At 39.4% G+C, this 17,748-nt stretch overlaps 2 protein-coding genes across 2 annotated transcripts; both read left to right on the forward strand.

Annotated features, from left to right (window-relative positions):
- The first annotated feature begins 7,331 nt into the window (after nucleotides 1-7,331).
- On the forward strand, nucleotides 7,332-8,084 carry LOC149117260 (protein mono-ADP-ribosyltransferase PARP12-like). The gene has a single exon (XM_089281175.1). It carries the CDS (start codon nucleotides 7,332-7,334, stop codon nucleotides 8,082-8,084), a length of 753 nt encoding a protein of 250 aa, XP_089137301.1.
- A 2,335-nt stretch (nucleotides 8,085-10,419) lies between these two features.
- Nucleotides 10,420-17,378, forward strand: LOC149117261 (protein mono-ADP-ribosyltransferase PARP12-like). Its single transcript, XM_089276986.1, has 5 exons — nucleotides 10,420-11,139; nucleotides 11,901-12,110; nucleotides 12,487-12,643; nucleotides 13,111-13,347; nucleotides 13,715-17,378. The coding sequence occupies exons 1-5, from the start codon at nucleotides 10,488-10,490 to the stop codon at nucleotides 14,127-14,129; spliced, it is 1,671 nt and encodes a 556-aa protein (XP_089133112.1). The 5' UTR covers nucleotides 10,420-10,487; the 3' UTR covers nucleotides 14,130-17,378.
- The last annotated feature ends 370 nt before the right edge of the window (nucleotides 17,379-17,748 follow it).

Here is a 17,748-nt window from a genome sequence, read left to right on the forward strand (position 1 = left end):
TTGCTAAGCTTACAGTTACAAACCGTAACAGTTATTCTTCTCTGAAGCGTTTCTCGACAGTCTCGAGGCGCCTCGAATTTTACAAATAAGAAATGTCTCTAAGCTGTCAATGAGGTTTTAGTGCACTGTCAACGACTAGTTTAATTTGGGAGATCTTTGCTCATGTTTATGTGAAATGGTTGCATAATTATGGTTGGCAATAAATAAGTTTAAGCTTAATACCAGTGGATTTGACTGTAGAAGGGATGTGGAGTCCGTTTGTGTTGCTTTCAATAGATGACACATGTAAGCTAAATTTGTCCTCAAAATCAAGCTGTTACTTTCTCACAGGAGAACGTAAAAACCAGGAAGCTAAAAAAGAACTGAAAACCTTGACAACAAAGAAAAAGTTGAAAACATTACCTAAGGTATAATATAGAAGTATAACAACAGTTATATAAACTGGGATTAAAGCAACGAGTAAATGAATAATAATAATAATAATAATAATAATAAGTAAATCAATTATTGAGTGGCAAGGTATTTAGAACTGCTTAGCTAATTGAGGACACTATGAATGAAGCAAATATTGTAAATAGAATTGAAAACTTGGTAAAAATCGCAACTGGCTGGAGGCTTACCAGTTGGCAATTTACAAGACGTTGAGGAACAAAATTCGGGACAACGAAGGCAAGTCCATCTAGTGGCACTGGGAGGAGGATTTGAACCTGGCACCTCCAAAAGCGGTCCGAGTTCGAACCCTGGCCGGGAAAATTGTTTTTTGTTCTTGTGCAAGACACGTTACTCTCTCAACCCACGTGTATAAATGGGTACCGGCGAGTTTAATGCTAGGGGTAAACTTGCAATGGACTTGCATCCCATACAGGGGGGAGTAGAAATACTTCTAGTCGTTTCATGCTGGACAGAAACCGGAGATAAGCGCCAGCCTGATTAGGCCTCTTGGTTCATTTGCAGACTGTACCTCTTTTTACCTGACATGGACATTTGCCGTTATATGATAGATGTGACATGAATAATTTCCCTTTTCTATAGGAAAGCAAATCATCAGAGCTTTCCTGCTCAAAATCCTTTGTTAGTCCTGTGCCAGAAAGCTCTGTACCAGAAGCAGTGTGGGAGATCGAATACAGTGAACCAGTGCCAGACCTGTATCCTGAGCTATCAGATTTGCTGAAAATGCAAGAAAGTGACACAGACACATGATGAGAGAGCAAAAGGCAATTTCCCTCTATTTCATTATTCGTTCATATTTTATCTATTTATTCTCTCCAAATAAATATTTTTCCCGTAATGTGATGGGCAAGCGAGATGCCAACATTTAACCTAAGGTTAATGTTACAATCTTGTCTTACATGTTTTTCCATTTCATGCATTCATCAGAGAAAGACGGTACAATTATGATGTTTAACTCTAAGTAGTCATGAATAATAAATAAATAAATAAATAAATAAATAAATAAGTAGATAGATAGATAAATAAATAAATATTATGGACCACCTACAAGATCAGCAAAATAACAGCTTTCATACCCAATAATGTTCTAATACCGCAACAGTTTGTACTGATCATGCGAAATTGAGTTTTTATTATTTTGACTGTTAAAACCAATATACCGGTAAGCATGCTTTTTCGTAATGGAAAATATAATCAATCACAAGGCCATAATTTTCCGCTATAATATTCTGCATTTCTCACAGTTTCCAGTTTTCTTCTACTGACCTGTCCTTAAGTTTGTGAAATAGATACAAATTCATTGCCTTTGTCTAGGATATTACTTGCAGATATGTTATGAAATGATCTGAGGCTGCTCCTCCATATGCATCTGATATGTAACTTACTGAGCCTGAGACTTGGTGCAAGCAACCAAGAGTATTTGCACTTTTAATTTGTACTGGCTGTAGGTCTGATATTGTAGTTTTGCATTTGAGTGCTTTACTATATATTGCTCAGTACAGTTTATAATACCTTCAACTTTTTCCAACAAAACACTTTGGATTGTGAGATAATGTCTCTTCCACAGTGGGCCAGTAAATAAGGGGTTCAAGTTCCCTACTAAGAAATTCTATCCATGTTGAAATAATATGGGAAACAGATGCTGCACCAAAGCTAAATGCTAATTCTTCAATATGTAAATCTAGCCATATAATCTTCATCAAGATCATAAGCAACTGATTTTCAACTGATTTTCGCCTCGTGGATCCACAGCCACTTTGACAATGTAAAGTTCACTATTTGGACCAGGTTTTCCCCTACAGCCAGGCTTGCTGGGGCTTTGCTGGTAGTTTTTTGTTGTATTTAAATCACTGTTTGTTATCTTCCCCTTGTGGAAATGACTTTCCGGAAAACTTTGGGTTCTAGTTTGTTTAAAATAAATAAAAAAGTGCTTTAATTAGGACAGCCAGTATATAGTTTCATAAGGCTGTCTGGGTGTTTAATTCTATCTATACTGTCTAATATTTCTGTGAAAGTATTAGCTTGTACATGCAGAGATAAAAATGGCAAAAGGTGATCATTGTGCCGTATTTGGATGAGATAATGATCGCAGATTTCCCGAAAAGTATGTGGTTAAAGACACAGAAGTCTTTAGAAGTCTTTATTAGAAGTCTTTATTAAGAAATCAGTCACAACATACCTGTGGCTTTACAATCAATAACAAACTAAGCTAAACTAGAAAAAACCTATCATATGTATTACAAGAAAGATTTTAAGAAATAAATTTAAAAAGACATCTATTTACAAAAGCCCGTTTGAATCGTTCCGTTTTTACATTAGGGAGTATGAAGTCATGGCCCCTTTCTCTAAGAGCTCTGTTACGTTTGGGTGGGAGCAAGTCATATTATACATGGCCAGTGTCACTTGTGATTCTTTTGAAAAGATCACTGTCCCTATTCTTTATAACATCAGATATCAAAATGATCTTATTTGTATAGCCAAAACGATAGGCTCGCCGAAAAAAAGTGTCAATCCGATCTAAATATTTGCCTTGATAAGCGGAGCCCCACACTTCTAATCCATACAGAAATAATGACATTATTAAAGAGTCGAAGAGCTTACTAAGCTACATACATACTGATTAAACAGAGTACACAGACTTTGGTTTGCCCCTCAGCATCCCATAATAAACTTTACAATTAATTTATTCAAGATGGCCCCCGTATCAGTAAAAAGGTCTATTATGACAAGTATAGATAATACACCTGAGAGAACAACTCTTGGTTTAGGTTTTAGACAATCGTTAATAAAGGCCACTCTTTGGGTAGCTTCATTCCAATAAACACTGGGAAAAGGCGCACTGAGTTGCGGGTTAAGTATTCCAAAAGAAAAAAAGATATACATGTTGTGAACTTCAACTCTGGTTTCGCATTGTATGTTTAACACTGACAAATTAAGCAAAATTTAAGAAAAAAGTGCGACAGTACTTGAAAAGAATTTGCCGTATTTGATTTAAAACGTTGCTAGTTTAGCTAACCTAACTGATAGCTATATAGGCATATCCTCTGTCGTTTTGCTGTGAGATCTTTAAGACAATAATAGCGGAGCTCTGGTGGCCCAAAGGGCCGCCAAGCGAAGCCCCATACTCATATAGGAAAGAAAAGGAAACCCATGAGTTGATTTTCTCATGGTTATCATGGCTAGCAGTATTGCTAATGGACGTGTATGTACGACGGTGGCAACTATGACAGAGTCCTGTAAGATGGCAGCCATACTCCAGCTAATAGGTTGACAGAGACATGCAGCCTTAGTTTATGGCATCCTTCTTTGATATTGGACATCTATGTTCTGGTCAATTGACATCTGCTAAAATAAGGTATCCACTGACCAGTATCACGTGACGAGATCCCAGGCTCAAGTTTAGAGTTCGTCGAGGTCACATGTTTTTTTGAAGTTGACCACTGACTAAGTGCTGGTTTTCAATTGGATCTCGGGCTCATGTCAGGTTAACTTGTTGTAAACAGGGTGGGGTTGTTCAGAAGCTGGTTAATGCTAACTCAGGATTAAAAGTTAACCAAAGAATAAATTTTTTCTTCTATACAAATGCTTTTCACTGCTTTTGTTTTGTGCATTTTTATATTACTGAAACTCAAAACAGACAGTCTAAAAATATACAAGAAACCTCCCCGCAAAGTTACAAAACTCAAATGAAAATCCTCACTTATCCTGGTTTAGCATAATCAGGTTTTGAACAACCCTGCCCAGGAGCTCCCCTTTTAGGCTTGGCTAAATCTATATATTACAGTGAAACCTCTATTTAGCAGACACACATGACCTTCACTAAGGTTGCACAGTGAAATAAACTTCTGCACTAGCTGTTACCTAGCTATCTCTATCCTGAATTCAATTCTTGAACAACTTTGATGTTGTTTGTAATCTGTCTTCTCAAACTCTGTATGGGCTTGTCAATTTTCAATTGACTCTTCCATCCATCATGGCTAAACAGTTAATTCAATACTGCACTGTAAATTTAGGCTGGTATGTGCTTATAGAGGTTTTAACAATCCTACATCCCCTAAATAGTAGCCTGAAAACACATATGGATTTCCGGCTTTCATAAGCCGGAAATCCATGTGTGTTCACTGGCTGCCTTAATAGGGGTCCCCCCCTGAATTAGAGTTCTTTGTTAAGGGAAATATAAGATGCTAATTTTGGACCAGACTTAATGAAGAGTGTCTGCTTAATTCAATGTCAACATATTAAAATTAACTTTCAATTTACATTTGTTCCTAGTTCATGTAACTGGTTTACCTATATTAATATGGGTAGATTTAAATGAAACAGGTTTACCGTTGTAACTTCTAGTAATTGTATTGTAATATGGTTCTCTGAAATAAATGTTTTAGTCTGACATTGTGTTCATTATTTTCTAATACATGTAGAGTAAAGTTAAAAGTAGGCTTCTTAAAATCATGGAGCATGGTGGCCTCATGGTTAGTGCGCTTGGCTCCAAATCGAACAGTCCAGGTGTGAACCCTGGCCAGGGTCATTGTGTTGTGTTCTTAGGCCAGACACTTTATTCTCACAGTGCCTCTCTCCACCCAGGTGTATAAATGGGTACTGGCGAATTTAATGCAGGGGGTAACCATGCAATGGACTATTATCCCATCCGGGGTGGAGTAGATATACACGGTACAGAAACTGGGATAAGCTCCAGCTTAATTAGCCACTTGGCTCATATGCAGACTTAACCTTTAACTCATCCTTCCCTGCGTGGGGAGGACCTAGTAGCCTGCAGGGATCATGTTTACTGTAGGTAGTCTCGACCGCTATGTCGGTCGGTATATCGGTCGAGTGTCGGTCGATAGTCGACCGATATGTCGACCGAGAGTTGTTTGATAGTCGGTCGACACTCAGTCAACACTCAGTCGATAGCTGGTCGAGAGTCGGTCAGTGGTCAGTTGATATAGCGACCGACTATTGGCCGACTATCTCTCATTATTGGGCAGACGTATCTCGATGGAGTACTGGTCAAATTTCGGTGGGATATCAGTCAAGTGTCGGTGATGTATCAGTCAACTGTCACGCAAATATCACTCGTGTTGGCTGATATGTCAGTCGACAGTCGGTCGAGAGTCGCTCAACACTCGGTCGCTAGCTGGTCAATAGTCGGTCAGTGGTCTGTTGATATACCGACCAACTATTGGTCAACTATCGGCTGTTATTGCGCAGACGCATCTCAATTGAGTATCGGTCAAATGTCGGTGGGATATCAGTTGTGTCTTTTTGTGAGACGAGTTGTTGACAACTAGGCAGTTTCCCTTTTCGAAAAGGGAAAACTGCTTAGTTGTCGACAACTAATAGTTATCGAGAACTACGTTTTTGACCGATTTTCCCGTGTGTGGGAATGATTGGTTTAGTAGTCGACAACTAAACCAATCATTTTTACATGTAAATACGCCCGCCATTTTTAAAGTGTACTGCATTATATGAGCATGTGTGGTGAACATTAGTTCCCAAGCTCTCGCTGGCCTGACTTAGTTATCGCCAACCAACACTCCAATGTGTGGAACGCTTGGATCAGACAGAAGTACTTGTAGATAACTTTTAGTTGTCAATAACAAATTCCTGTCAACAACTAAATGTTTAGTCTGTGGAGGCCCTTAAAAGCGAGGAAAATGTGGTACATTCATTTGCAGCTCAGTGCTTTAAAGTATTATGCACATTTTCGTTTTTTTTAGAAAACGGGAAATATTACGGCGAATTTTTTGGATTTGAACCATGCATCTATAAATAAACTGTACTTGAATATTAAATACTACTGATAATGAACACTTTGTATTACCTATCATGGAGTGGAATTAATTTAACTAAGGGCCTGTATATATGTGGAGAAAAATTGGCCGTTGTAGAAGGATTACCCCGTGCCATCCTTGCCTGGCCATCACCAGAGCCATCTAATTCTCCGAGCGTTTACATGAAAAGGCACCTCTCATACCTAAGATCTGCAGGAGGAAGAGATCTTTCCAATGATACCCAAATCGGAGTGATTGTGCTAATTGAGCTTGAAATATGTAGAAAAACGTTTAGAAATTTGAGTGAAAAACTCGGGTAAAATTTCCTTTTTCATCCCTTGGCTACTCCATGGTAAGAATTCGCTGTTTCGATGATGCTTTCTCGGAAATTCTCGAACAAGCAAGCCCAGTAGAAGGCCAAAAGGAGGAAAAGGAAGAGTGACCTGTAAAAGTTGAAGTTTAGAGGAGACAGGGCCATAGCTTGTAACATGAACCGAGACACTTACCTCTGTCCAGTGGAAAATTTTAATTTTTTTTTTTTCAAGATCCTAATTAGGAACATATTAAAAATATGTAAATATGATTTTTTTCCTGATTTTGCCTTGGAAATTTCATTTTTTTTAAGGCCTGGGAGATAGTAGAACAATCCATATCAGATTACTGTCAGAGGTTATAGGATGAGGGGAATAAACCTCAATTATGTGATACAATATGTGTTTTGCCAGTTTTGTTGGATTTGACCAACCAAAATCTAGTGAGTTGAATATTTTACAGTGTAATGTGTCAACATTGTTATTTCTGTGTAATTGACTTCAAATCATTTAAAAAGTACTAAAAATGTCCAGAGCATGAGATAGGTGAGTGTCCAGAACAAGAAATGTGAGTTTATGGAAGACGTGCAGAAACAAAGGTCAGTGCACATTAGTGTCAGGGATATGGCCAGAGTGGTGTGACATAACGCGATGGTTACATGACGCGCTTTCACGTCTTTGATGGCTCACCAACCGTGACGGGACGGGACGTTTGCAGGCTCAAATCCCGGAAGTATTTTCTATTTTGTTAAATTCTGAAACAATCTATAAAGCAAAGCTAGGCCTTAAAGCTAAAATGGAGAGGGCCATACTAAAAACAGCACTGGAAGAATTTGTAAAGCTTCTCTTAGAAAATGGAGGGGAGCTGGGGCTGGGCCATGCAGTATTACTTCTTTCCCAACGCAACCGCAAGTTTGTCTCAGATTATGGCGCGTTAGAATTCGTGAACAGGTTTCCGCAACTATTCAGTCAGACTAGACAAAAGAAATCCAAAGTAGTGGTGAAGTTGGATGTACCTCTACAGTTTTGTCCTCAAGCTGGAGAAACCGGTGGATGTACTGATAGAAGATGTGATCTGTTACATTTATGCCCTTTCTTTGTCAAAGAAAGCTGTAAATTTGGTGATAAATGTAAACGATCGCACGATTATCGCGACGAGCACACGATCCGTGTGGTGAGGCACTTCCGTCTTGATTTTCTTAGTTCCTCCCTTCTGCAGAAAATTCTGAAAATAACCGTAGACGAAGGCGAAATCCAGCGAGCTGCAGCAAATCGGTCTGTACCAGATATCTGCAAATTCTACAATAAAGGGGTGTGCAAGAAAGGCCAGCTTTGCCCGTACCTGCATGTCTGCGAGCACTTTGTTGATGGTGATTGTAAATTCGGCACGAAATGTAAGAGGGATCATGATTTTTCTGATGAGCATAATAGAACAGTTCTAAAACAATATGATATGGATGGCATTGGTGTCTGTAGAGTGCTTCAGTGCCTGAAGGGGAGAGAGAGAAAGAGGACTTTGAGTGCCAGTTCTGATGGTGAGAATCGATGATAATTTCAATGTCATGTTTTATTCATGTTGATTCATTTGATGTTTCATTTTCTATCGAAAATAACCCAGTTTTTGATCAACCCTTTGACTATCATTGGGAGAGGGGGGGGGGAGGGTTGCCAAACATTGTTTGCTTTGGTACTCTTCTCTCTTTCATCTTGTACCCTTTCCTCCCAAATCACAATTTTAATTAAGTTAATTAGTTAAGGCCCGGTTCATACGTCGCATTTCTGCCGTGTTGAATTCAATTCAGTTAAGTGCGGCAGAAATGCGACTGTCGCTTCATACGTCACACTTGTTTCGAACTTTTTTTCAGAATTAATGCTGTCGGGTATGTCAGTCAGCAGAAAATGTTTCAGACGCAGAGTATTCAATATGGCGGACTGAGATACTGAGGTACGAAGGATTTAAATTTTGTGAAAAATTATCCGCCAATGGATCGAGAAGGAGAAGGCTGACAATACAGCAGTTTGTTTTGCAATATATTCAGGTTGCGTTGGGACGAGAGTGGCCAAGTTTCTTCATTCTCTTTGGTGGGACCAAATTTACGCATGCTCAATACATTAACATAATGTGGAATTAGATTTGACACAGCAGAAATTCAACGTTTGAATGGCTGTCGCATCTCTGTCGGATAATGTGCAAAGCCCACTCGAACATGCAGCAGAAATGCGGCAGCCGATTCAGACATCAAATTTCTGTCCAATTTAATTGGTTGAATTGAATTCAACAGAGCAGAAATGCGACATATGAAGTGGGCCTAACTGACTAATCAATGACTAAATATTTTATCAATGATGATGCTGCCTTTTTATTCCATTTGTGAATTTTCTTCTCCCAAGAATAAAAGAGACCATGCAGATTACCTTAACAAGACATTACGGAATTGCGCCCATTGAAACGCGTCAATTGAACATGTAAATTAGCTTCCAAAAAAGTTAACAGGGCATGTGCAACTAGATGCAGAGATGCTGACAGATGTCAATCATTAAAATCCCAAGTATATGTCAATGTCAAAACCATTGTTCCTAAAATTTGCTGGCGAAGCCTCAATCTATTCATCGTATAACAGTAGGTGCTAATTAGGAAGGCCATCTTGATTTAACTACTATTGTTGAGAAATACATCTTAGGTGTCATCATTTAAATTCAACAAACGCAAGAGCTTTGCGTAAACAAGTCCATAATAATTGTCAATTGGAGCAAACAAATAAACTTTTCAATTTGTCTAGAGCTTTTGGTGAACGTATCCATCAGTTCAAATGCACGTACGATATCACCAAATTAACAAACAACAGAAAGCACAAACAAATGTGGACCTAATTTCTTTCTTCAAAAATAGTCTATACAAAATAAGAGAAAAAAACTTACAATTTACTCGTCCTTTTCGCCTTACTCCTTTTGTGAGATCCAGTTATTTACCAAACAGCGTGATAAAAACTGGCAAACGCAGCACTTAAAGCTACTTGACAAAATGGTGTCGGCAAACCAAAGTGACCACTGGTTTCCTTCTCAGCGGGATTTTCTAAGTGATGGCCACTGCAGAAAAAATCCATCCCTCTCACTTCACTCTTTACTTGAACATCAAAATCAAAACAGCTTTTTAAACTTCTCTCAGTACCGTGTATATTTCCACGCAGCTTGTGTTTATTTCCACGCGGCAGTCGATTGTCGTGTCTTTTGTAGTGAAATATTTTTCGCATAGTTTTGCATAAGCCTGCTTTGTTTCCTTAGTTCATAGCTAGCAATGATTGAAAAGAACATTTTTACACTTTTTCACAATACTAATTGCTCCTATTGTCTCGAATGGACTGAGAGGGAGAATTATTTAACTCCCTTTTGGGAGTTCTGGTTTTGAAGTCAAAGGGAACTGAAAACGGCGGCAAAGCTTTATGGGTGAGCAAAGCATCTCGGGTACCCCACTTTTTTCAGCCGACGTGTTTCAATGGGCGCGATTCCATAACAAACAAATGATAAAAGAGGTTTTAACGTGGTGCAGGTCAACTGTTCTGGTTTACACCATCAACTCTGGCTCTCTGTCCATTTCAAAGCAGTAGTATGGTTTAGCGGTCAATAAAGCTTTTTAAAGCCACACCCACACCCAGATTGGTCTGTGTAAGGGGTGTAATTCAAATTTTCCACTGAGCATTCCCAAACACATGGAAGCCCCCACCCCCCTCCCCCCACCAGGGTTTTTTTCCATTTGTCAACCCTCATTATTTTCTGGGACTCTTCATTTTGCACATCATTTTATTGATAATTCAACATTAATTAACTATTTGTTCTACATTTTGTTGACCTCTTTCTATGCTTTCTCTTCGTTTTTTGATTAGCAGGAGATGCTACCCCTGTGTGAAGAAGTCTGGTACAGAGCCCAGTGAGCAATACTGGTGGTAACTTTCCGATGCCACCACCATCGCAGAGATCAGTTTCCACTCACTCTCTACCAGAGATCTGTAAATTCTACAGCAAAGCAACCTGCAAAAAAGGCGAACAGTGCCACTGCCTACACGTGTGTGAGCATTTCATTAATGGTGATTGCAAATTTGGTGAAAAGTGTAAGAGAGAACACGATTTCTCCGATTCACACAATAGAAGAATTTTAAAAGAACATGATATGGGCAACATTAGTGAACTTAAAGTCCTGGAACGTCTCCAAACAAGAGAAAGGAAGCGAACTGTGTGCACAAGTTCTGATGGTGACAGGCCAGAACAGTTAATGTCTTCATCAGCAAATGCTATTGGTGTTCCTTCCATTCAAGCAAATAATAACACTGGCAAGGATACTGAAATTTGTGGATTTCACTTACGTGGCAAATGTAACTATGGTAACAGCTGCATCCACTGTCACACAGAACTACCTTATTTGTGGGAATTTGCTGTACAGGGTGATGACAAATGGGAGAGCTTTTCAACTGACCTGAACATGACACTGGAGCGTGCTTACTGTGATGTCAGAAATGACATTTCGGAAACTGTGACAATTAAGGGTTCTCTTTGCCATGTCCGTTTTCAAGACATGACTGCTGTTCCACTCGGCTCTGGAGCGCTTGTTGGTATGTATCTGCTACGTGGTAAATTTGAGAGCAAAGAGGGGACTCAGGGTGGGTGAGTGGGTTGCATTATAGAGACTGCTATATATCTTGGCCCTATTTCCAGTATCCATGTGGTTTTAAGACCAGCTGAATACATATTAAGCAAGTCCCTCCTTAGCACAAATGTATCATGATTGACCTCCCAAGGAAATACTTATTAAGGACCATATAAAACCTCCTGATCATGATGGGAGGGAAAGTTAAGCGACTAGAAGAAGATCTACTCCCCTTGTATGATATGAAAGTCCGTTGCAGGGTTACCCCAACCCTAACAGTAAATTTGTCAATACCCATTTTTACTCCCAGGTGGAGAGAAGAAGCTCTGTGAGAGTGAAGTGTCTTTCCTAGGGCCATCACTCAAACCTGAGCCACTTAACTTGGAGTAAAGCTAACCTGTAGGCCACTGCCTCTCTATAGGAGGGTGTCCACAAACTCTACCTGTCGTTCCTTGAATAAAATTGTATTGGAGGTCTTGGGAGACATTATTATCCTGTCTAAAGTTAGTAATGTGTCGTTCCAGAAAGAAAAAACCCTTCCCCATTAAAATTTCCAGTGAGCTTCTTTGGGTGGATACAGATATTTCCTGGAACTGCACAATAATGTAATGTTCATGTTATGTCCACCAGGATAAAAACTCAGTGTCCCCTTAAAGAAGCTCTCCCAAACTGTAGACAGTAGTTTCCACTCAGAGGCGATGTCTAACCAGTTCATCTTTGTTCTAGCTATATCAGCTTCAAATGCTAAGTTTCCAAGGGTTCGAAGACTTTCCACCATATCATCAGTAATTGCTGCAGCTGGCCATGTTTTTAGCACAAGATGGCAGTGGTATTGGCAAGATGAGACTGGCAAGTGGCAGTCATATGACACTCCTGGTGATGGACATGCTGTCAACACTACAAGCAGTCGGTGTTTTGAAACAGACTATGTAGCAGGTACGACAACTGTACTGGTAAGAAAGTGGTGGATAAGATCAGTGAAAGCAGCTAGGAAGCAAAAGGGACTGTGTGGTAGAAATGAGAGCTGGGACTATCAGTTACAAGAAAGAAGTATCAGGCACCATTTGATAAATAGGAAACAAAAACAAAAAGGACTGTGGTTACTAGGTAAAACACAAAAGAATGTGGTAGGTAAGAATCAGAATGGACTATGTGTTAAGTAAGAATTAAGCGAGGGCACCATGAGTTACGTACTAAGGAGTAAACGAGTACATGACCTTAACGATAGTATATGGAAGGGAGTGCCAGATGAGTTTGTTCTTTCTTGAATGTGTCAGTCATCCAACATATCATCGCTGCAATTCATTTGCAGGAAAGGACACTCATGCATTTAGTGCAGGCCATCACCACTACACTTTGCACTTTAAAGAATGGCGCCAACAGAACAATGTGCATAAAACCAAAAGACCCGTTAGAAGAAGACCTGCAGAGTTTGTTTCCAAAGAGAACATGAAAGACATTGTTCAAAGGTAATTAAATTCAGTGCCCGAGGGAAGTCCCATCTAAAATATACAGGGGTGCTCGACGGAAATTTTGAAAAGAACCCCTAAGAGATACCAAGATCCTCTTTCGTGGGCGTGGCTTGAATTTTTTTCACCCCTAAGAGGTACCAATTCTAAAACAACGCATTAACTGACACTTGCATAATTTTTAATAGCATTAAAGACGATTGTTTCGAATACCTTTTACTCGTACAGTTGATTATCAAATATCTCCTGTCATATTGTTTTTTCCGCACAATACCCTAAAAGGTACTGCAAAAGCTCTCGAATTGGACCTTTTGAGCCTGAACTCCCTAACAGGTACTAAAACTCTCCCAGGGAGGGCGGCAGTGTTGCGTAGGTTGCAAGAAAAGAAAACAAATAAGCAGACAAAATAAGAAATGGTTTATTTCTCAAAAGAATATGATAATCATGATCTCTTGTTTTTCAATCAGACGGAGAGCAGCCGTCATGGCCGTTCCAACAAGCTCAGCTTCCACTGAATCAGAAAGTTTACCAACCCATTGGACGCCCATTCCTGAAGGCAAAGACTACTCCTGTGTGGTTTTGCAAACCATTTCTGATAAATACAAGAAGACTGAGAAAACATTTCAAGAGACCATGGATGGAAGTCACGAAATCATCAGGATCGAGCGAGTGCAGAACCCGGATTTGTGGATTCCATACGTACAGTAAGTCGGTCAAGGGCCGGTCAGTTTGCAGGCTTTCATATTAGCTTATGTTCAGAAAAAAAATACTCATATTTCAGGACATGTTCTTTCAGTTGTTTACAAAGAGGTGCATAAGGCGGTTAAGTATTTCTTCCGAGGAAACTTTTCGAAAGGGACTTAGCAGCTTTCTCCTGCTACTACTTCCACAGAGCAACTACTTTCGCAGGGTTCGCCGCTATTTTCGAGGAGATTCACATACAACAATGAAACCGTTACTTTCGGAATCGATCCGGAACTTAACGCAACATTATTGCATTAACATACAGTATTAATAGTTAGTGTGATAAAATGCTTTCTCTGTCCTTTTTTCTTCGTTTGCAATTTGCAGAAGAAAAATCCGCATGGCTAAGAAATCTGGCAAAGAACCTGAGGAGCGGCAACTTTTCCATGGCACAAACCCCGAAACTGCCAAGGCCATCTGCCAGCAAGGGTTTGACCGGCGAATGTGTGGAAAACATGGCACATCTTATGGAAAGGGAAGTTATTTTGCTTGTAAACCCAACTATTCACACCGTTATTCAAATCACGGTGTTTCTCGAGGTTGTAAGCAAATGTTCTTGGCTAGAGTAGTGGTGGGTTCTTACGCTAGAGGTGACAGTTCCCTGACTCGACCTCCACCTAAGGATCCGTCGAAGCCAAATGTGTTGCACGATTCGTGCTGCGATAACACAGCTAATCCAGCATTGTTTGTCATCTTTGAAAACGGGCAGTCTTATCCTGAGTTCTTGATCACATACCTGTGATCTGGACCTTTTGCTGTCATACGGTACCGTACCGTACCATACAATAGCGTAACGTAACGTATCATACCGTAAAGTACTGTAACGCACCACTCTTACGTTACGTGTTTTACAGTATTTGAAGTTATTTTCATATGTTTCTAAGAACTTTCACATAGTCTAGGTTTTCTTAGTTTTAGGTAGAAATTTACCAATTATGATAAGTTTAGATAATATACCTGAGAGAACAACTCTTGGTTTAGGTTTTAGACAATCCTTAATAAAGGCCACTCTTTGCGTAACTTCATTCTAACACAGGGAAAAGGCGCACTGAGTTGCGGGTTATATAATAAGTGCATTTTCCAGAGGAAAAAAATATTCATGTCGTGTACTGCAACTCTGGTATTGTATTTAACACCGATAAATGAAGCAAAATTGAAGAAAAACGTGCGACAGTACTTGAAAAGACATTCCATTGACAAACGTTGCTAGCCTGCTAGCCTAGTTGATAGCTATATAGCTAGGGATAGGACACTTGGTAGGTAAGCGCAGATTGTTAGTTGACCGTGTTCTAAATCTATCAATACTATAAAGATTTCAAATGTCGAAGTTGTCGAAAAACAAGAATTTATTTTTGCTATTATCCATAATCGTACATATTTGTGTTTGTGATGTCTTAGGGTTCATTTGAACATTACCCCGTAAACGTAACCAAAATGAAAAGTTATGAAAAAAGCAGAAAAAAAAAAACAACAACAAAAAAGAAACAAATCTAAAACCAAAAACAGTAAAAGAAAGGTCTCAGTTGTCAGCTTGCTACATTTATGAACTAGAAATTTTAGGTAAGAGGTGAAAGCAAAAAGGTAACTACCATTCACTCCAGCTGTCTGTGTGAATGGAAAGGAAATCGGTGGGCTGTAATCAGTCGTGGGTGAATGTTTTGATTGGACGGAGTCATGCATCACCTGTTGTTGAACCAAATTTACGTTTCTTGTTCGATGCACTTTACTGGCTTGAAAGTTGTGTGCATCATGCAAGCGCGCTAGTAGTTTTATTGTCGATAACTAAATTTTCAAGTTTTGGAAACTTGTCGTCAAACACTTGCTGCACACAATAGTTGATTGGTTCAATACAGTCGCCGGATAACATTTTATGATCAGTCTTAGGACTTCCAACTGAACGATAGCAATTTTTGCGGAAAGTCTCGGTGTTGAGGCCCTAAGACACTTATTAGTAGGCAGCAGCATGAGTACAGTAGACTTCAGATTTCATGTTGTATGAACGCTTTCAAAAAGTGTTAGTTACACAGAAATCATTTCGAGTGAGAGGCGCAATGGCTTAGTGATCAGTACTTTAAACTCTGGATCCAAAGATCTTGGTTTGAGCCCGGTCGGGTCATTGTGTTGTGTTCCTGGGTAAGGCACTTAACTCTCACAGTACCTGTCTCCACCCAAGAGAGCCAATGGGTACTGGGGTATGGTTGGGATAACTAACCAAAATGTTAGAGATAGTGACATGTGATGGACTAGCATCTGGGGCCCCTTTCTCGAAAGTCCCGGTAGCTAGTGATCCCGAAAAGCTGTTTTTTGTTTGCTGTTTTTACATCCAAGATCTAGGTATTAATAGTTTTGACATTCACACTAAAAATGTCAGGAAACGAAACAGAATTGACCGGCTTTTGAGCTAAAACCCGCAGTACTATTCCTGAGATTTATATCTTAAAATTTGGCTACGGGTCCGTTAAGTTACCGGGACTTTCGAGAAACAGGCCCCTTGGTGATTTAATTAATGATTGTGGCTATAGTATCCCGTAACAGGGAGTGCTTCTACCGAAGCCTGAGTTAAATGCCCCTTTCAAAAAAGAAAACAAATAAACAAACAAACAAAAAACAAATGCGACAAAGAAAAAAAAAGCTTAATTAAAAAGAAAAAAAGAAATCCCACTGAGTAACATTACGTAGAGCTTGTAGGAACTCGAAGAAAAACGTCAAAACGGTAGTGGAGGTATATAGTTATTCAAGTAAGGAAAATTAGGTAGTATTAAAACTGAGCCATTATGGCATGTAAGACGTACCTCCTGTAGCAAATACTGGGTATCATGATATAGTTTAAGTCTGATTAGACAACACAGAATAGAACCAGAAAGTAAAACCCGTCTCACTTGTAGCGACTCTAGAGGATTGGTATGAAATTTTCGAAATCTGGTCCATCCCAAAAGCCAATATTGAAAAGATTCGGTCTAAAGGCAATGACTTATTTTTTACCTCTTTCAGACTTTTTGAAGTTATATTCGCATTTTCGTTTATATATTTTTTGGACTGGCTTATTGTTCAAAGCAGAAAGCCCAAGAGCCTGTTCAGTTACACAATGGAATCATCCCGGTATTGGGGGCAACTTCTCTCAGTTTTACGAGTGGTATCTACAGCCTTGGTCACAGTAATTAGAAAACGTCATTCTATACGCATTTTGCACCCCCCCCCCCCACCCCACCCCTTCCCCACTCCTGTACGTGCAATGATGACATAACACTTTCATCTAACACAATTTTTGTATTTTACCATTTTCCAACATTGAAAGGGGAAATGAGGGTGCTGACACTTATTCTTAAGGTATTACGGTTATGGTTTCATGTTTTTGCTCATTTTCCAACGCAATTTGTCCATGGTTGTAGATATACTGTAGAAGGTGTGAACATTTATTGCTTTTATCCATGGCATTTCGTCCTATTAGTAAAACGGGTTTTGTTTTTACGCTCGTAGATAGATTTAGGGTTTTTTAAGTTTTGATGAAGATGTCTGTTTTATATCTCTATTTAGCATGCATAAACAAGCAAAAGCTAACGATAAAACACAACGTTTGGGTGTCTTCATGACGCCATTGTAGACTGAGGTAATGAAAAATAAGGAATGCAAATTCTGCGAGTTATTAAAGGTGTATGTACAGGGGCGTAGCTAGGGGGGTCCTGGGGTGCCCGTGACCCCCCCTTTTGTTAGCCTTTTTTGAGCAAACAACCTACAACAGGTGGTGAAAACGACATCATAATCTGGTGAATACCCTCACTTTGACAGTGTGAGCCCCCTTTGAAAAATCCTGGCTACGCCCCTTATGTATTTCCTATTTTCCAATAACTTGACAATGGCGTCATGAAGACACAGAAACGTTGGTTTGTATCGCTAGTTTTTAATTGTATTTTTGGTGTTAAAACACAACGAAATACTCATTTATAGCCGTGTAGATGACAATAAAGTCAATAAAATTAATTCGTGTTATAAATGGTAGACGTTGTACTATGTATCGAGTTCACTCACTCATCCTCATCGGGCCAATGAGGACGCTCGAGGACTCTCCAGTTCAATTTACGCTAAATCAAAAGAAGCGGGAATTTATGCCTGATGAACAGTTTTCAACCCGAATTCTTATAACGCCATGCGCCATTCAAGATTTTTTTTCTGTCCTAAACTTTTACGACTTGAGAATGTCAAACAATTCCTATTTATACTGTATTACCCAGAAAATAATAAGCACTCGAGACCGTCCCAGATTAATATTTTGTCCCTTCACTCTACCCCTTCTCGATTTTGGGCAAAAAAGGTTCTTCATTTGTTTTCCCCTCTGACTAACCACTTTTACAACCTTTTCACTT

This window comes from Orbicella faveolata, unplaced genomic scaffold (genome assembly GCF_042242905.1).
Source record: "Orbicella faveolata isolate gen_17 unplaced genomic scaffold, um_ofav_v1 contig_12, whole genome shotgun sequence".
Lineage (NCBI taxonomy): Eukaryota > Metazoa > Cnidaria > Anthozoa > Scleractinia > Merulinidae > Orbicella > Orbicella faveolata.